This window comes from Protopterus annectens, chromosome 12.part0 (assembly GCF_019279795.1).
Source record: "Protopterus annectens isolate FY-2018-M chromosome 12.part0, PAN1.0, whole genome shotgun sequence".
Lineage (NCBI taxonomy): Eukaryota > Metazoa > Chordata > Ceratodontiformes > Protopteridae > Protopterus > Protopterus annectens.
The window spans coordinates 1,156,301,941-1,156,321,948 of record NC_056746.1 but is presented as its reverse complement, the minus strand read 5'-3'; the positions used below and the strand labels follow the sequence as shown (position 1 = coordinate 1,156,321,948).

At 42.4% G+C, this 20,008-nt stretch overlaps 1 protein-coding gene across 2 annotated transcripts in view; it reads left to right on the top strand.

The window, feature by feature from the left end:
* ACSS2 (acyl-CoA synthetase short chain family member 2) overlaps nucleotides 1–20,008 on the top strand; it is an 822,457-nt gene that overhangs the window by 253,878 nt on the left and 548,571 nt on the right. For both annotated transcript variants that reach the window (XM_044090187.1, XR_006367143.1), the window contains exon 5: nucleotides 19,410–19,482. In XM_044090187.1, coding sequence (XP_043946122.1) covers nucleotides 19,410–19,482 — 73 coding nt within the window. The remainder of the gene's footprint in view (nucleotides 1–19,409; nucleotides 19,483–20,008) is intronic.

Here is a 20,008-nt window from a genome sequence, read left to right as displayed (position 1 = left end):
ATGGGGTTGAAAAAGCCAATGATCTGAGAGTTTTCAGTCTGCGATCCGTCAATTTCTGTTTCTCCTTGGTGCTGTGCTTTTGAGGTTGTGGAGAGGGTTTTCTCTATGTCTAGAGAACAGACATCTTTGCTCCCATCGGATCAGACAACCCTACTACATACTGTTCTGTGTCCTGAGCTTCAATCATCTCTTCCACTGGGACAGCCAAACCGAACAAGCCTTCAGCCAGCCCACCAGGGCATTGTTATCTCTTCCGATACTTCCCCGGAACACCCTGTGAAAAAAGGCTGCCAGCCCAGCTAGATAGAATTTTGTAGATTATTCTATGTAATTGTAAATATTAATATAATCCACAGGCTGTTTTACAAATTTAAGAAAACTAAATGTAAGAAAAACTGTGTTATATGTTCTAAACTTCAAAAATGTAACCACAGTGCACCCTGCTGGAAGAAAGCTGATAAAGTAAAACATTTTATGACTGTTTAATCTCAAAGCTTGGAGACAGGATGTCTGGATGAAGGAATTCTTTCTATTGTCTTAGAACAAGAGTTAATTGCTAGAATTTACATGTATAATGTCTGTTATTGCTGTGGCTTCCTGACCAAGGTGCATGTTTACTAAGAAATCTAAATTTAGAGTTTCTGGTAGCCTGGGAACCAGAGAAGTGTCAAGAATGATGTAATCTAAAATGAGTCAGCAGTGTTGTATTATCAATTTAAGAGATCTCAGAGAGAAAGAGATAGAGTTTTGCATTTGTCTTCAGAAATGACATCACCAGCACTCTGCCTTTGCTCTGTATGTAAGTTATTTAGAACTTAGTATTTCTGTTAGAAATAGGTAGAAAATAGTAAGATTAGACTAGCTGTTTTCTATATTTATGTCAGACTGTCCTACAGTATTCTTTTAAAGTTCCTGTGTCTGAACTCTTGACTAGCACTGTGTTGAATTGAGGAGATTTGTCTTGTGTTTTTATTATTTATTATTAAATATTTTTAAACCTTTCAACTGTGACTGTTTTGTGTGGAGATAATTTAAGCTCTAGAGTACTTGCATGTATTTAGTGATACTGTACTAAGCCACTCCATTAGCCTTAAAAGTCCTGGTAACGCTTACTATTTGGATAATAGTATTGCACAGTAAAATTGGACACCCTTTGGTAAGGGTCTTATTAGTAGCTGATATTAGTGGTTGGTGACAGTAATTACTACCTTATAGTCTGGGCCGAAAGGAGGCACAGCTGGAGAACCTGTGCCAGCCTTCCCCAGGAGTGTCTGTATGTTTGTATGAACTCTTATCTCAAAGTGTGTGCGTGTCAGCTACTTGGGAAGAACAAGAAGCACTGGTTGGACAGAGAGGGTGCTGGAGGTTTTAGCTTGACCACTTGGCTAGGATCTGGACCCTATAGCTGTGCCAGTGTGGAGTCTTATTAGGGATCTGGAAAGAAAGGGAGAAACCAGCAGCAACTTGTGACATCAAGTTCTTATCCTGGAAGTCTCCTTTTCTGGTGGCCATCACGTCAGCTAGGCGAATTTCTGAGTTCCACGCTCTATGCATAAAACGCCCCTATTTGATCTTCCACAAAGACAGAGTATCACTCTGGACAAACCCTTCCTTTCACCCCAGAGTAATTTCGAATTTCTCCATTAATCAGACTATTGACCTTGCAGTTTCTTTCCCGAATTTTTCAAGTAAACGAGAGTACTATCTGCATTCATTAGACGTACACAGACAATTGATATTCTGTCTGGATAGGACAAAAACAAAGTGCAAATCTGATCAGTTATTTATTTCCTTTTCTGTTCCAAAAATGGGAAAGTCATTTTCTAAGGTGACCCTATCTAAATGGCTCAGAGATTGTATACTCTTCATTTATCATCATGAGAAAGAACCTATAGCACAGAAAGTCAAAGCTCACTCCACTAGATCAGTGGCTACTTCTGTGGCGTTCCTTTCAAGAGGCGTTCCTTTCAAGAGCTTCTTTGGATTTTATCTGTGCAGCAGCAATGTGGGCTAATCCTCATACCTTTATAACTCATTACAAATTGGATTTGGTCTCCAGAGGAAGGGCTTCCTTTGGCTCAATGGTCCTCAGGAGTTTTCTTCCATAAGGGCCACCCAAGTGATACAAGGTAGCTGGGGACTCTGCCCCATCAGTGATGAATGAATGAAGATTAAATACATCAGATAAAGAAGTTATGTCTTACCATAACATTCCTTCTGTGTTGTTGATCTTCATTCATTCATTACGCCCCACCCTCCTTCCCCCTCCTAAGGCTCCTGGGGGATACTTTGGGTCCAAGTGCTGAGTTAGGCTACTTGTGCAGAAACTGCCTCTGCTTTACTAATAATGGGCAAACTCGATCTGAGGTAACGGAGAAGGGTACTGTGGGTAAAAGCTTAGCTCAAGAGTTTTTTTGGCTGGTGCGAGCTTGGTATAAGGCCGACTCGATTCCGAGGATGGAACTGACTTCCCATCAGTGATGAATGAATGAAGATCAACAACACAGATGGAACGTTATGGTAAGACATAACTTTTTTTCCAAACTGTCAGACAACAATTTCTTAAATTTCTTAAATTGTACTGCTGTTAAGAATTGTTTGCTAGAATTTTTTAAGCTAACACCTGAAGCTTATAGGAAAACGTTTCGTGAGCATAGACGCAAGGCAAATGAAAGTGTGTGTGAATAAGTTTCTGAACTAAGCACTTATTTTCATAGGTGGGTGAGTGGATGTCAGGTCACCACTTTTAAAGGGCTGGAAGACCTTTTGGTGAGGGAACAAGCCCTTAGCCCTTTGCCTGAAGACATGATAATTTGGTTAGCTGATAGAAAATGTGCTGCTTCAGATGAGTTGGGGAAGAAGGTAGATCTATACCTAACAAGCAGGGCATCCTTGCACAGGAAAGAGATACCCAGTGCTGCTCATGGGTCTAAAGGAACCCATGGTGGGCAGCCTAGACTGCCCCAACAGAATCAGACAGTAGCAAGGGTAGCCACTAGTCCAGGTACACATCCAGGACCTAGGGTTAAATGTTTTGAATGCAACTAGTGGGGCCATGTGACATATAGATGTCCACAGAGGCAAGGTGGGGAACAAAAGGTGAGGGAGCCAGTAAGTGTGAAGGAAAAATGTCAATAGTATGTTGTCTTGAGACAACAGAGGTACCAAACTACCGTCCTGCAGATGTCCTGATAGGGAAGGGTTTTGATGAGGCAGTACCATGTGTTTATGCAGTTACACTCATTCAGGCTTTGAGACAAGCATGTTGGTCTTGTAGCCTGGGGGAGACCCAGTCAGACCGCATACTTGCAGCCAGGACTGGTGAGGTGGTTACTTCATGGAGGGACCTGCCCTGTAGCAGTGAGACTGAAGGTGAGCCACAGCTGCTTGTGGGTACTGATGTTCCCTTGTACAGAGTGACTGCAAAAGTAGAGGTGAGTAGTAGAAGTAGTAGTAGTAGTAGTACCCAGACTGACAGTGAGGCACCACTGTCAGAGGATGCCAGACTTCCTGTGGAAGGGGAGCTGGGAAGGGTTACAAAGAGAGAGTTGAGACAGGCTCAGATGTCGGACCCTATATTGCAAGGCCTGAGGCATGTAGCTAGTGAGGCACCTGATTCTCAAGGGAAGGGGGAATCTGTATACTGGGACAAAGGGTTACTGCACAGAGAGTGGACACCTAAGGGAGGGCTAGAATGTGAGAGGATACAGCAGTTGGTGGTGCCTAAGGCCTACCATCTGGCGCTTCTAGCCATAGCCCATGATATTCCCTTTGCAGGTCATATGGCATATTATGCAGAACTTCTATTGTCCTGGACTTTCCAGAGATGTAACAGGGTACTGCATGACCTGTGAGCGGTGCCAAAAGGTAGGTAAGGCAGGAGACAAGGTGAGAGCTCCAGTAGATTATGCTACAAGATACCCTGAGGCAGTGGCTTTGTCCTCCATTGAGGCAGAAAAGGTGGAAAATGCTTTGTTAGAGATTTTCAGCAGAGTAGTTTTCCCAAACAAAATACTGACCTACAGAGGTGCCAATTTCATGTCAGACCTGCTGACTTGTCTGTGGAAATACTGTGGGGTGAAGCACCTAAAGACCACCCCTACCATCCCCAGACTAAAGGTCTTATTGAGAGGTTAAACTCTACACTCAAGTCTGCTGCGGGCATTTGCAAACCAGTTTGAGAGGGATTGGGACAAATGTTTGCCCCATCTGTTGTTTGCTTACAGAGAGGTTCCCCAGGAATCCACAGGATTTTCACCCTTTGAGTTGTTGTATGGGCATAGAGTGAGGGGGCCTCTAGATTTAATTTGTAATGAGTGGGAAGGTGAGTGTGAATCTCACAAGGAGTCTGTTGTGGCATATGTTCTAAACCTCAGGACAAGGCTCAGGGAACTTATGGGCTTGGAGCAGGAGAACCTGCCAGAAGCCAACAACAGAAAAAGGTCTGGTATGACAGGAATGTTCGAGCTAGAGAGTATGCTGTAGGGCAGCAGGTAATGGTTCTCATTCCTGTCAGACACAACAAGTTGCAAGCAGCTTGGGAGGGACCCTACCAGGTGGTAGGAAAGGTAAGTGATGTTAACTACATGGTGGAACTGCTAGGCAGAAGGCAGGAGCACAAATTGTACCATGTTAACATGAAACCTTATCATGACAAGGAAGCCCTTGTGCTGAGTTTTTGCAGTGGATTTCAGGAGAAGTCAGGGGGAGATCTAGTGACTGATCTCCTCAGTGAGGCTCGGAATGACATCTCAGTGAAAGGGGTAGCAATGTCCCAGCAGCTATCTCCTACCCAGGTTCGAGAAGTCCGTGCAGTGTTACAGGAGTTTGGGGAGATGTTCTGGGGAACCAGGGTGCACCCACCTGGTGCAGCACCAGGTGGATTCTGGACCCCAAAGACTTATTAGGCAGGCCCCTTATAGAGTGCCTGAGAGGGTCAAACAGACTCTGAGGGAGGAGATACAGGAGATGTTGGAACTAGGCATAATTTCAGAGTCCAACAGTCCCTGGGCTTCCCCAGTGGTGTTGGTGCCAAAGAAGGATGGCAAAACCAGGTTCTGTATGGAATACAGGAAATTAAATAGTCACAAAGAGTCAGATGCTGACCCCATGCCTAGGACAGATGAAGCCCTAGAGAAGCTGGGTGGGGCTAAATATCTTGCCACCATTGATCTTACCAAGGGATACTGGCAGGTGTACTTGACACCCAGTGCTAGAGAGAGGTCAGCCTTTGTGACTCTTTTTGGCTTGTATGAGTTCACATAGATGCCCTTTGGGATGACAAATGCCCTAGTGACTTCCCAGAGGCTGGTAGATCTTATCCTAGCAGTAGTAGGAGGGTTTGCCCTTGCTTACCTTGGTGATATTGCTATCTACAGCCATTCCTGGCAAGAGCACCTTCAGCATGTCAAGGAGATGCTGGACAGACTACAGAGGGCAGGGTTGACCATTAAGCCCAGCAAATGTCAGGTGGGTATGCAGAGGTCTCCTACCTGGGACATAGAGTGGGGAGTGGTAAGATCAGGCCAGAACCTGGCAAAGTGGAAGCCATTTAGGCATGGCCTGCACCTGTTAACAAAAAGTAGGTGAGGGCATTCTTAGGGACAGCAGGGTACTACAGAAAGTTCATCCCCAGTTATAGTACCATAGCTGCTCCCCTCACAGACCTGACAAGGAAAAACAGGCCAGACCAGGCTGGACCACAGCATGTCAGAAGGCATTCCAGAAGCTTAAAGAAGCTTTGGGAGGACCCCCTGTGTTAGCCAGTCCAGATTACAGCAAAGAATTTGTTGTGCAGGTGGATGCTTCAAACCATGGGGTGGGGGCTCTACTTAGCCAGATTTCTTCAGAGGGAGAAGAGCACCCAGTGGTTTATCTAAGTCGTAGGCTCCAACCCAGGGAGGAATGCTACGCAGTTGTAGAAAAGGAATGTCTAGCCATAATATAGGCACTGCAGAAACTTCAGCCTTATCTGTATGGAAGAAAATTCACTGTAGTTACAGATCACAATCCCTTAACATGGTTACACCGAGCCAGCCAGCAAAATGACAAGTTGGTAAGATGGACCCTAGGGTTGCAAGCATATGATATGTCAGTCCATCACCGCAGTGGGATTAGCAATGCCAATGCAGATGGGCTGTCAAGACAGGGAATGGGGTAAGATATAGTCAGATAGACTTAGCCCTCTCAAGCAATGTTTCTCAAGGGACACTTAAAAAACTAGCTTGAATTCTCGAGGGGGGGGGGTGAAAAACTGAAAGGCTGCCAGCCCAGCTAGATAGAATTTTCTAGATAATTCTATGTCTTGGCAAATATTAATATAATCCACAGGGGGTGTTTTACAAATGTAAGAAAAACTGTGTTATATGTTCTGAACTTGAAAAATGTAACCACAGTTCACCCTGCTGGAAGAAAACTGATAAAGTAAAGCATTTTATGACTGTTTGATCTTAAAAGCTCAAAGACAGGATGTGTGAATGAAGGAATTATTTCTATTGTCTTAGGACAATAGTTAATTGCTTGATTTTACATGTATACTGTCTTTTATTGCTGTGACTTCCTGGCCAGGTGCAAGCTTACTAAGAAATGTAAATTTAGAGTTTCAGGTAGCCTGGGAACCAGAGAAGTGTCAAGAATGATATAATCTAAAATGAGTCAGAAGTGATGTATTATCAATTTAAGAGATTTCAGAGAGAAGGAGATAGCATTTTGTATTTGTCTTCAGAACTGACAACATCACCACCACTTTGCCTTTGATCTATATGTAAGTTATTTAGAACTTAGTATTTCTCTTAGAAATAGATAGAAAGTAGTAAGATTAGACTAGCTATTTTCTATATTTATGTCAGACTATCCTACATTATTGTTTTAAAGTTCCTGTGTTTGAACTCTTGACTAGCACTGCGTTGAATTGAGGAGATTTGTCTTGTGATTTTATTTATTATTAAATATTTTTAAACCTTTCAACTGTGGCTGTTTTGTGTGGAGAATTAAGCCACTCCAGTAGCCTTAAAAGTTCTGGTCACACTTAATATTTGGATAATAGTATTGCACAGTAAAATTGGACACCCTTTGATAAGAGGCTTATTAGAAGCTGATATTAGTGGTTGGTGGCAGTAATTACTGTTTTATAGTCTGGGCCGAAAGGAGGCACAGCTGGAAAACCTGTGTCAGCCTTCCCCAGGAGTGTCTGTGTGTTTGTATGTAACTCTTATCTCAAAGTGTGTGTGTGTGTGTGTGTGTGTGTGTGTGTGTGTGTGTGTGTGTGTGTGTGTGTGTCTGCTATTTGGGCAGGGACACGAAACACTGGTTGGACAGAGAGGGTGCTGGAGGTTTTAGCTTGACCACTAGGCTGAGATCTGGACCCTGTAGCTGTGCCAGTGGGGAGTCTTATTGGGGATCTGGAAAGAAAGGGAGAAACCAGCCCCAGTCTGACTGTGATCTTTGTGTGCTCTTAAGGGAAATTGTACTTTACTGTGTGTGTACTTGTTATCCTTCCCAATGTGCATGCCCCTCACTGGTGCTAGTGGTGAGGATTGTGGCTCCTTGATTACTGGGCCAGTGCATGGGCATCACACACCCCACTGAGGAGGTCCCTCAGAAGAGGACATGCAAAAGGAGGCATTTAGATCCCCCCCAGGAATATTTCACAGAGGACACTGATTTTGATGTGGGTAAATATTCCCCCAGATCACCACCTGACGATGTCTCCTTTGTAGACATCCTGGAGCTATTGAAACAAAGAGGTGGCTGCTCTTCTGATACCCCTTCCCAAGAGGAGTCAGTGCTCCTGGAGGCTTTCGGGTCTGGCCCATATACTTCTTGGGTGACTCCCCCAACTGATGAGCTTGTTGACTTAGTCATGGCAGGAGCCGGATACAAGATTCTTGCCCTCCCCCCTAAAGACCATGCACACTGGACAAGGGAGTTCATGTTGATGCCATGGTTGTTGCTGCAGCTACAAGAAAGGAACTAGCAGAGCAGAGTTCCTCTGTCCATCTCCCTAATAGGGAGTCTGTGGCATTGGACAGATTAAGTAAGTGTATTTATGCTTCAACGACTTTTTCTGTTAGGTCGCTGAATTAGTTGGTACATTTTACAAGACTGCAGATGTGGGTAAAGGGAGGATCTCAAGAGTCCTAGTATCTGATAATGTTGAAGAAGCAGCTTAGTCAGATCCGAGCAATCAGCTGTGGAAGAATGAAAGTGAACAGCAGAGATGGAATGTTATGGTGAGTACATATCTTTTTTATTATGCCAAGTCATTATTATAGCAGCTTATTCATTTCAGTTCCAGAATCAGAAGTCCCTTATTTACAAGACATATTTCTAATAAATTAGAATGCTGATTTCTTTAAACTATTACATGGACAAGTTCAAGTGTACCAGTGCTTAAACTGTCTTACTGCGGGAGGAGATTCATGTTGCTGGATTGGCATGTCTAACATCTAACATCATCATGGCTGAAACAACTTTTGGCGATCATTGGGGTAAATTGTTTTACATGGAAAATCCTCTACATGTTGAGGGATACCCGCATATCCCCTGAAATTAAATATACTTGCTCTGAGGTTGCACAAAAGTGGAGCAAAAAGAGAACTCCACTGTTGGTGAAAGTTGTATCATATGAATCTCCTCAATCACTCAACACTTGCTGAAATGCCATTGATCGATTTACATGGTCCTGCAGGTGCTACTCTTCTTTAGATATTTGCTCCTGTTCAGCTTGCCAACATCTTCAACCAAGCTACACCAACTGTACTTTTCAACAAACAGAAATAACATTTTTCATACTGAGACCTGAGCTTGATAGAAAAAGAACTCTGTCTCTGCAGACAGCTTTTACTCTTCTATAAAGAATGGTGTATTGAGCTATCAAAAGACATTGATAGGTCGACTTGCAGCATTTCAAGAGTAAACCATCTTAAACAGTCTGCTTCTGTCTCCACACATCTCTAGAGACTGTACTGACATTCAGGCCAGTTTTATTTGCATTACTTCTGAAAACTTAATAATCTCCAGTGCTGTACTCAAGCCATCATAGCAAACGCTTTTCTCTTCACAATATAGATGCTCATAGAAATTACAGCTGTGATACAGGTGATACCTTAAAAGTCTTGACAGAGGTAACCTTGCACTTAATGCATCATGGCATTAAGTAAAACCTTAAATGTTGTTGAAGAAAACTGTCTTTGATATTTGCACTGTAAGCTGCACATCTTTTCTTTTCTCCAAACACCTTTATTGAATTATTATCACTTGTGACATGGGCAAATTTACATTCACATAAAAATAATCACAGTATAATAAACATAACAAAGATTTACATTATATAAATTATTCAATTCCGGTCTTTTTTTTTAAAACAAGAAACATCTTTATTAAACCATCACTTACTACATAGGCAGTGATACATTTATACAGTTGTTTTATCTCTGTTACTGTATTCACTACTTCTAGTATAGTTGGTTTAGATTTTGATAAACCATTTTCTAGTAATTGCTTTTTTTGGCAGCCACCATTATTAGACACAGCAAGGCCTTACCATGCCTAGGCAATTCCGATTCTGTATCATAGCTCAGAAAAGTCATCTCCCTCGTCAGACCAATCTGTCCACCTAGCATCTCTGACAGTGCATCCCGCAGGGAATACACCGCACTCCTCAGAAAATATGTTCCCATTTACCTCTTTCTTTCCTGTCACACCTCTAACATTTGCTGTCTGCCTGAGGAAACAATTCTCTGGAGTCTACTTGGGATATAGAAATATCTATGCAGACGTTTCCAGGCAAAAATCTTAAATCTTCTAGATTTTGTTGCATATTTGGGGCACATACATATATCTTCCCTTTGTTTCTTTGTGAATTGCTTATCCAGTCTCTCTTCCCAATCCTTTCTAACCTCCTGTGATTGATTCTTATAGTTATGCAATATTTTATATGCTCTACTAATTATTCCTTTTTTTAATGGCAGCTTCTGTTCTAGATTCTGCTAAGAACTCTACTAGTGCTGCCCTTTCGTTTATGACCACCGTTTTTGTAAGCTGCACATCTTGAGAGATATCCAGTATTACTTGTTTTGCTAATTGTAAAATTAAGTATTTGTTTTCATATTTCTTCAAATATCTCAGTAAACATGTACTTATAGAGGAATTTTTTGTTGTCATGTGAAAACTTATGTCCAGTTAACAAAAATGTTATAACAGTATATGTTTAGGTTGTACTGTTTTCAAGATATGAAAAATGTATTTGTGAAAGTTTACAGAAAATATAATTTGGTGTGTGCGTGTGCATTATAATATATTAGAGTATTTATGGAAAAGACTGAATGCACCATCTGTTATCACTGTAAGGAATACTTCTTGCTGATAATATTGCTATTTGTACAGTTTTAATAGCTTTTATTGTTTATTACATTTGTTTATCTTATGCTTTGCAACTATATTTTTCAGAAAATACGCTGGAATGCAAGATATGTGTAGGTTTCTAGAGGTGTGGCATTCCACACCACATAGGTATTAATGTGTTAAATAACTCGGTTTCTTCTATTGCTTAGGTCACTAATCATTGGTTGTAGTGTGTGTATGATTCTGTTGATACTTCGTTCAGGGCTATGGCTACTGGTACTGTTTTAAGGATTGTATGGCTACATTCTCAGAACCTTCTAGATTATACTAAAAATGAGATTTTAAATTTTGCTTTGAATAGTTATTTAGTGTTTAGCCTCATTTGCTGCAGAGGAGATCAAAAAGTGTGATGAAAGAGGCAAACTGACCCAGGGGAAATTTAGGATTTTCAGCCCTCCTTTTCCAAACTGTCCAAGGTGTTTTCTTTCTCCTCATCTAATTTTGGCAAAAAAAAAAACAGAATAAACAGTCTCAACAGAATTCAGGTAAACAGAAGTTTAAGAAGGAATACAAGCAAGGGAGAACCAGGTCATACCCCCTTTGCAGGCTAGTCAGGTTAGCTTTGGCTATAGCTTCAGAGCACAGTCTCACTCTATAGGCATCCTACATTCTATCAGAGGAAAATTGTGTGGTAGACAAGCTGAGCAGAACCAGGACAGATCCTCAGAAATGGAAACTAGATCTGGGGTCTTCCCAGTTTGATCCATCTGTGGGTAGCTCCACAAGTAGACCTCTTTGCCTCCTTTCTGAACAAACAACCGGCATAATTCCGTACAAGGTCTCCGTTCAAGAAAGCCTGGAAGACAGATCCTTTTCTTTTCTTTTTTTTGGCATACATGAGTGTTCCTGTATGACTTTCCACTAATATCCAGGGTACTTCTGAAGATTCAGAAGGAATCTCCCAAAATCATTGTGGTGACTCCCTTCTGGCCCAGGCAGTTGTTATTCTCCCTTCTTTTAGAAATGACCAGGGGAAAATTACCATAAGCTTCCTCATAGAGTGGATCTACTTATACAAGAACAGGGGTGTTTGATAAACCCAAGCCATGAATCACATTCAGTTGACTGCCTGGATGATAGGGTCTTAATTCCTTTTAGGCACCTGTTTTCTGAGGACATGCAGCAGGTACTAGTGGAGAGAAGAATGTCTGCTACTAGAAAATTGTATATATTTACAAATGGAAAAGGTTTTCTAGTTGGTGCTAACAACATAAGCAAGAACCATTCGGGACTAGTTGTTTTCTGGTTTTACAATTTTTGTGTGAGTTACTATCCTATAGCCTTTCTTATTCATCCATCAAGATTAATTTATTGGCCATTTCAGCATGTCTGCCTATGGATCCTCCTCTTTCAGTGCAGATGTTCATCGTGTTTCACTGTTGCAGTCATTACTCTAGGGTTATCTTGCTGGCAGGCTACCAGCAGTCGGCCAGAATTCCAAAGTTTAGGTCCGGTGTAGGTTGCTGTCACCTCTTCCCTGACGTCAGTGTGCCAGGGGTATAAAAGATGCAGCCGATGCCATTTTCTTCAGTCTTTCTTGCACGCGGTGCCTGAAGCAAAAGCAGTTCGCAAGTGCCGGTCGGCCGACTCCTGAGATTTTCAAATCCGAATTTCAGAACCAGTGTCTTCATTAAAGCTAAGTACCCCGTTGGGGAAACTTTTTTCTTGCTCCAGACCGATGTCAGAAAAAGTTAACAATTGTATTTCTTGTGGGAAGCAAATACCTCATAAGGATTTTCACTTTTACTGCATTCCTTGCCTTGGCCCTGATCACAACGTTGCTAGCTGTCGGTTTTGTGCTAGATTTAACCAACGCATTATCAAGCGTCGGTTCGATTTTGCATTTCATTACTTTGGCCGAAGATTTAATTATATAATGCCGTCGGACCAGCCGACAACTGGAGTTTACAAAAAATGCAAGGACAAGTAAAAGGATAGGCATCCGAGCACCAAAACCGACGACGAGGCCTCTGCCAACCAGTCGCCGGTTCTCAGTGAGGTGCTTTCGCAGCCCTTGGCACACGCTACCTCAGAGCCACAGGCCGCTTCCGACTCCCACGTGGATCCGACTGGGCCTCTGGATACTCAAGGTACTGGACACTCGGAAATCATTCCCTCAGATGGGTCCAGGGCCGCTGAGCAGGCATCGGCTTCTGAGGGTGTCTTCAGACCTACACAACTATATAGTAAGCCATCTTCAGCTTCAAAGACAAAGACTAAAGCAGCTCTAAAGACAAAGAAACAAGTACAACATTCTCCTACTCGGACTTCCATGCCTAAAAAACAGATGCTCAAAATGGCCGAAGATCTAATTACTTTGATCAGGGGCTCCCATCCTCCTCCTGATAAGAGGCCTAGGCAAGAGACAGAGTATGATTCTTCTGATCAGGTTTTTATTTCCTCTAATTCCTCTTCTGAAGAGGATTACTCCATGCTTCCCTATGAGGATTCTGATGCTGTTCCTTCAGCCTCTCCTCCTGAGGATTATTCTTTTGGGGAAACCCTGCATACCATGAGGGAGCATTTCCACTGGGAGAGCCAGGATTATTCTGAATCTAAGAAAAGTCTCAGAGACTTTCTGCTACTTCCTCAGCACAGACCCCTTGCTATTCCACCTGTTCTAGACATTGTAGATGATGTATTTTCAGGGTCCGGCCTGTCCCCTGACTCTTTACCCCCTGAACCTGCTAAGCCAGACAGATACTACAGGGTCCCGGATTCTCATAAATTCCTATACAAAAACCCCGCTGCTGACCCAGAAACTATATCTCAGGGTCCCAAAGGGGCAAAAAAACCCTGTCCCCTCTGATAGGGATTCTAGGGCTCTAGACAGATGGGGGAAAAAAGTCTACACTTCTGCTACCCTGGCTGTAAGGGCTTTACATTGTCAGTTTCATATGCTTAAATATCAGCAATATTTAATGTCACTGCTTAAACAGAAATTGTTGGCAAATACTGAATGTTCAGAGAACAAGGAATTGCAGGATTTATTGCATGCAGCTGAACAAGTGGGAAAGCATACTTTGCAATGTGGTTATGATTCACTGGAGGCCTCTTGCAGGGCCGCAGTTACAGGTTCTGTGATTAGAAGGCATGCTTGGTTAAAGGAACAGAATCTGCGTGATCATGTTAAAGCAAAATTATTAGATGCACCATTACAGCATGACACTTTGTTTGGTACTAAAGCAGAAGAGGTGTTCAAAAAAATGGAGGATAAAGCAAAATCCATGCAGAGAGTCAAGGATTTCTTACAGGTACAGCCACCCAGGTTTAGCAGGAACTGGCCTTCTAAAAATTGGTCCTTTCCAGTGTCAGACAGACCACAAAGAGGCAGATACAGGCGTCCCAGAGGCAGATCTCAGCCCCAAGGCTCATACAGGCCTAAACAATGGGGTGCTCCTACCTCCAAAAGCGGAGAAGACAAATCACAACCTTACAGGAAACAGTCCCAATGACTTTCCTCTACCAGATCCAAGCACTTTTCTTTTGGCAGCCCCTTTAGGGGGAAAACTAGCACTTTTTTCATCAAATTGGAAAATGGTTACCCAAGACAAATGGGTCCTGAACATAGTGTCCCAAGGCTACAGGTTCCATTTTCACACTCTACCAAGGTCAAAAGGTATGCCAGACCTGCCACACAATCAATGGGCAGAGGCACAAAAACAAATTACAGCCCTCATGAACATGAGGGCCATTCAGCAAGTACCACAACAAGAGCAGGGGCAAGGATTTTACTCCAGACTTTTCCTAGTACCCAGAAAGGACAAAACCTGGAGACCAATACTGGACCTGTCTATACTAATTAAGTTTCTGGAAGTTCCAGAATTCAAGATGTTGACTCTACAGCAGCTACTGCCCATGCTGGGCAAGAAGGCTTGGCTCGTAACTTTGGACCTAAAGAGGCATACCTGCATGTCCCACTCAGACAATCTTGCAGAAGATACCTCAGATTCATAGCTGGCTCAGTGCATTACCAATTCTCTGCACTGCCCTTTGGCTTATCTACTGTGCCCAGGGTCTTCACAAAATGCCTGGCACCAGTAATTGCGTTTTGCAGACAAAAAGGAATTCAAATATATCCCTACTTGGACGACTGCCTAATTCAAGCAGAGAACAAAGACATTCTTCTAAAGCATCTGGCGTTTGTAAAAAGATTACTAATTAGCCTAGGGTACACAGTAAACGAAAATAAATCAAAACTAGTGCCCTCTCAAGAGATAATATTCCTGGGTGCAAGCTTAAATACAACTGCCCAGATGGCTTATCTCACGCCAGACAAACAAAAGCAACTGACTACTTACTTCAAGAAATTGGCAACAAAAATCCACTTATCTGCAAGGGAAATCCTGCAGGCCTTGGGTTTCATGGCATCCTGCATTCTACTAATTCCATATGCCAGACTGCATATGAGGAAACTACAGTGGTATCTAAAAAGTGTTTGGACTCAGCATTGCCACAGCCTGGAGACAGTAATTGCACTCATTCCCTGCCTGCAACAGGAGTTTCGATGGTGGGCAGAAGCCTGTCACCACAACAAGGGTCTGCCATTCAGTTTACCCACGGCCAGACAGACACTGACAACGGATGCATCAGATTATGCCTGGGGGGCCCATATGGCAGGAAAATGTATTCAGGGCACATGGCCTGCAAACCAGATGCATTTTCACATCAATCAAAAAGAGATGCTAGCTGTTCAAAATGCCCTGACAGCTTTCAAGGACCTGCTTCATCCAGGACAGTTACTGATAAAGACAGACCACACTACGGTCATGTGGTACATAAACAAGCAGGGAGGTACACATTCCTACCCCCTCTGCAGACAAGCAATGATCTTATGGGACACAGCATTGGCTTTTCAAGTTCACCTGCAAGCAAAATTCCTGCCAGGAAAAACAAATACTCTGGCAGACGAACTAAGCAGAAACTTCATGGATCCCCTCGAATGGAAATTGGATCCACAAGTCTTCAGCATGATAATAAGGAAATGGGGATGCCCAGACATAGATCTATTTGCCTCCCCTCACAACTGCCAATTGCAGAGATTTTGCACAAGGATTTATCACAAGCAAGCATGGAAAGTGGATGCCCTATCCTTCAGCTAGAAAAATCTAACAGTATATGCTTTTCCCCCACTGCCTCTCCTTCCCAGGGTACTCATAAAGGTCAGACAAGAGAAGCCAAAAATGATACTGATTGCACCAGACTGGCCACGCCAGCACTGGTACCCAATTCTAAAGAGCTTGTCTCAAGGTCCAACATGGATATTGCGTCAGATTTCTCACTTGCTGACCCAACAAAACAATCAGATTCTGCACAGCCAACTCAGGACCTTAAATCTGGCAGTATGGTGGATAATGTAGCCATTCAGAACACTCCTCTTTCAAAAGCTGTTATGGATGTTATCTTGGAGGTCAGGAGGCCCAATACCAGAAAATCTTATGCAGAAAAATGGAAGAGATTCTGTGCTTGGAACCAGGAACAAGGCATTGACACGGGTGTACCAAATATCCCTCAGATTTTACAATACCTAACTGAGATGCTGAACAAAGGCCTTTCTTTCTCATGAATTAAGATTCATGCCTCTGCCATTTCAGCCCATTACAATACGGAACCACCTATCTTTTCTCATCCTTTAATAAGGCAGTACCTCAGAGGGGCCAAAACATTAGGCCTTCAAGGAGAGCACCAATTCCAGCCTGGGACCTCAATTATGTTTAGGAAAAACTCACACTGCCTTCTTTCGAGCCAGCATCAACAGCAGATATAAAATTCTTATCTGGAAAACAGCTCTGCTCCTAGCAATAACCTCTGCAAGGTGAGTCTCGGAGTTACAAGCACTCATGGCTGTGGAACCTTTTATCATTTTTCATCCAGACAGGGTTTCTCTGAGGACAAACCCTACATTTATGCCTAAGGTGGTGTCCAGTGTGACCCTCAACCAAACCATTCACTTGCCTACCTTTTATCCAAATCCACAGAACAAGGGTGAGAAAATTCTGCATTCTTTGGACATACACAGGCAGTTACGATTCTACTTGGACAGAACTAAAGCTTTCAGAAAGACTGAGCAACTTTTAGTGTCATATGCTGCAAGATCACAAGGAAAGGCTATCTCAAAACAGACTATTTCTAAATGGATAGGCCATTGCATCCGTTTCTGCTATTTTCAACATGACAAATCAGTGCCTAAGGGCATTAGGACTCATTCCACCAGAGCAGCAGCCACTTCAGCAGCCTTCCTCAGAGGAGTACCAACCAAAGATATCTTAGAGGCTGCAACTTGGAGTTCAGTGCACACCTTCACAAAGCAATACCACTTACCTCTTTACTCTTAAGTCCAGAGCAGGTTTTGCCACTGCAGTTCTGCAGGGCCTCATAGCCTCTCCTAATCCTATTTAGCCCAGCCACCCATCCTCAGCTTTGGGATTCAACCCAAGAGTAATGACTGCAACAGTGAAACACGATGAACATAGTACAGTTGTGTACCTACCATAAATGTAGATGTTCGAGTGTATTCACTGTTGCAGTCCAGGTTACCCACCCACCATCCCCCTTTTTCTTTGCTGGGATTTATCTGCACTTCTCTATCCTATACAACCTATTTGGTGTATTTGCTAGTAGATGAAGGAAATGTTATTTTTGTGCATGCATTTTTATTGGAATATTTTTTCAGCCTACCAATTTGGGGGCACCTGACATCTGGGGCAAGAAAAACTGAAGAAAATGGCGTCGGCTGCATCTTTTATACCCCTGGCACACTGACGTTAGGGAAGAGGCGATAGCAGCCGACGCCGGCCCTAGACTTTGGAATTCTGGCCAACTGCGGGTAGCCTGCCAGCAGGATAACCCTAGAGTAATGACTGCAACAGTGAATACACTTGAACATCTACATTTATGGTAGGTACACAACTGTACTTTTCATGTCAAAATGTTCTTAAAAGGAATTTTGCATAAAAGGCCTCCAATAAAACCGATGGCCCCTGCTTGAGATCTTAATTTTGTGTTAGAGAAGCTAACACTTGCTCCATTTTGAACCAGCTAAGCTGGCTTACCTGAGGTTCTTAACACGGAAAACATTTTACTGATTACTATGACCTCTGCAAGAAGGGTATCTGACTTGTAAGCTCTTATGTTGAGCCAACACAATCTCATTTTCCACCATGAGACAGAGTTTCTGTGAGAACTGATACTTCTTTTATGCCTAAAGTGGTATCCGAGTTTACTTTAAGCCAAGCTATCCATCTCCCTGTTTTCTTCCCTGAACCTAAAAATGAGTAGGAAAGGATACTCCATATATTGGATGCCCACAGACAACTCCAGTACTATCTTGACAGAACTGTATCTTTCAGATCAAGTGTTCATTTCCTGTGAAGGTAAGAAGGGACAACATGTCTTAAAACAGACTATTTCCAAATGATTGTCTAAGGCTATTACTTTTTGTTATACTCACCATAACAGATCTGTTCCAGGCAGGGTCAAGGACCACTCTACCAGGTCTTTGGCTTCATCTATGGCTTTTTGGCAAGGGTTAGATTCTAGAAGTATTCTGTCTAGAAGCTGCTGCTTGGTCGTCTGTATGTACTTTGACAAAGCACTACAAGCTTAATTCCTTCTCTATGTCCAAATCAAGCTTTGCTAGGACCATTTTCCAGGGGCTCCTGGCATCTTCTCCTTCCACCTCCTACCTGTAGCAAGTTAGGGTAATATAGAAATATAGCTGTGTATACTGCAGCAGTGATCAATAAGGTGACCATAGTACAGTTGTGTAAGTAAACTTACCGTGACAGTAGATGTTTGAATGATCACTGCTGCATTAGCTGCTGCCTCCCTCCATCTCCTTGTCTTTTGATGTGGTGTTTATGCCAAGGTGTGGTTATGTATTTTTTTCTTTTTCCTAGTGTTGTCCTTTCAGGGCTCATCCTCACTCTGTCTGTCGGCAGGAAAGCTTTGAAAGGCTTGGCACCCAGACTTGTCTTTTAGTCAGCTCAGCTTAAGCTGCCAGACATTTTGGGTATGTGAGGGTTTGGAAACTGGCTGGCTGTTATATCCTTGGCAGGATATAACCCATGTAGCTAAGGCGTACTGCAGCAGTGCTTTGAACATTTGCTATAATAGTAAGTTTACTTACACAACTGTACTTTACTTGAACGTTATGGTTAATAAGAGCTCTTCATTAAAATTTATTACTAAGTTAATTATTCCAGACATGGTGTTTAAAACCTTTTTGTGCCCATAGCTCTCACCCTTCCATATCCAAAATGTGTAGGACTTCTCACAATCTTCAGCAAATCGGAAAATTTGGAATGCTTACTAATGGGTTACTAACAACTGTGAAGCTCAGAGGGTGGTTCAGATTTGTTTCTTTATGCTTATAAAAAGTTATTTTGACAAATGAATATGGTTCAGTATTATTTACCATGGACATATCAGTTAAAAAAATTATTAACACTGAATGTGTGACAGACCCTGTCAATGGAGAAATGAAAGGAACACAGACTTTTTAAGACTCAAATTGAGGAATGTTCTTCATAATGAGATACACTTGAGAGGCATGCTTCTGCCTAGAAACTGGGGAAAATACATAATTTCTTATTGGCTCATGCAGTGAAGTGATTAGTAGGTATCTAGCTGTGGCAGTCACTACTAGTAAGACGACTGAACAAATAAAGAGACTAGGAAAAAGGGAAGATTTGAATGCTGTATATCACCCAATTTGGTAAGTCTGCAGATATGGCCTCATCAGAAAGTAACTCGTTGTGAATACTGGATTAATTTCAGTGTCTTTACTCTGTTCTTTGGTGACAGTGATTAGTAAGAGCTGTGTTGCCATATACAAAGAAATATAATTCTGCATAATTTAATACATTGTTCAGACTACGAGTCAATATTTTTTGCCACACTGTGTTTAGGGACATGCTTGTGATAAAATGTATTTATAAACAGTGTATTGTTTATGTGCATTTTATAATTTTGTTTCATATATTTATCTTCACACATCTTTTCAGTTTGCAGGGTTTTCAGCAGACTCACTTTGTGATCGCATCATAGATTCACATTGCTCACTCTTAATTACTGCAGGTAGGTGGCTACTTTTCCAAATGCTTCTGTAATCTGCTTCTTGTGTTTGCCTTAACTAATAAGTGGCTTTATTAAGCTATCACTCCCAGTGTTGATTACAAGCACAAGTCCATGAAATCTGTTTTCATGCCCATTACTAAGCGTAACACTTTTTTTTTCTGTTTCACTCCCAGATTCAGTTATTTTTGTGTGACCTACGGAGCTCCCCAGAGAGTTATGTTCACTGTAAGAACGTAGACTAGTGGTTTACTGCTTTCCAGGAGAGGTTATGCTAATTAGTCTCTGAAGGTGTGCTGGCAGTAAACAAGTCACTGACATAACTGCGTCTTTTTTTCCATCTCTTCCCCCTGTTATCTGCGTGGTTCCCTGAAAACTGAGTTCTCTACATATTGCAGCAACATTGCCTACAACTTGAAACTGATGGCGGTGACCTTCTGATTTTAGAAACCATTACTTTTCTCACTCCGATTAATCTTTTAGGGTTGCTTAGGCCCAGTTGTAAAGTCTGAATTTTCATGTAAGCTCA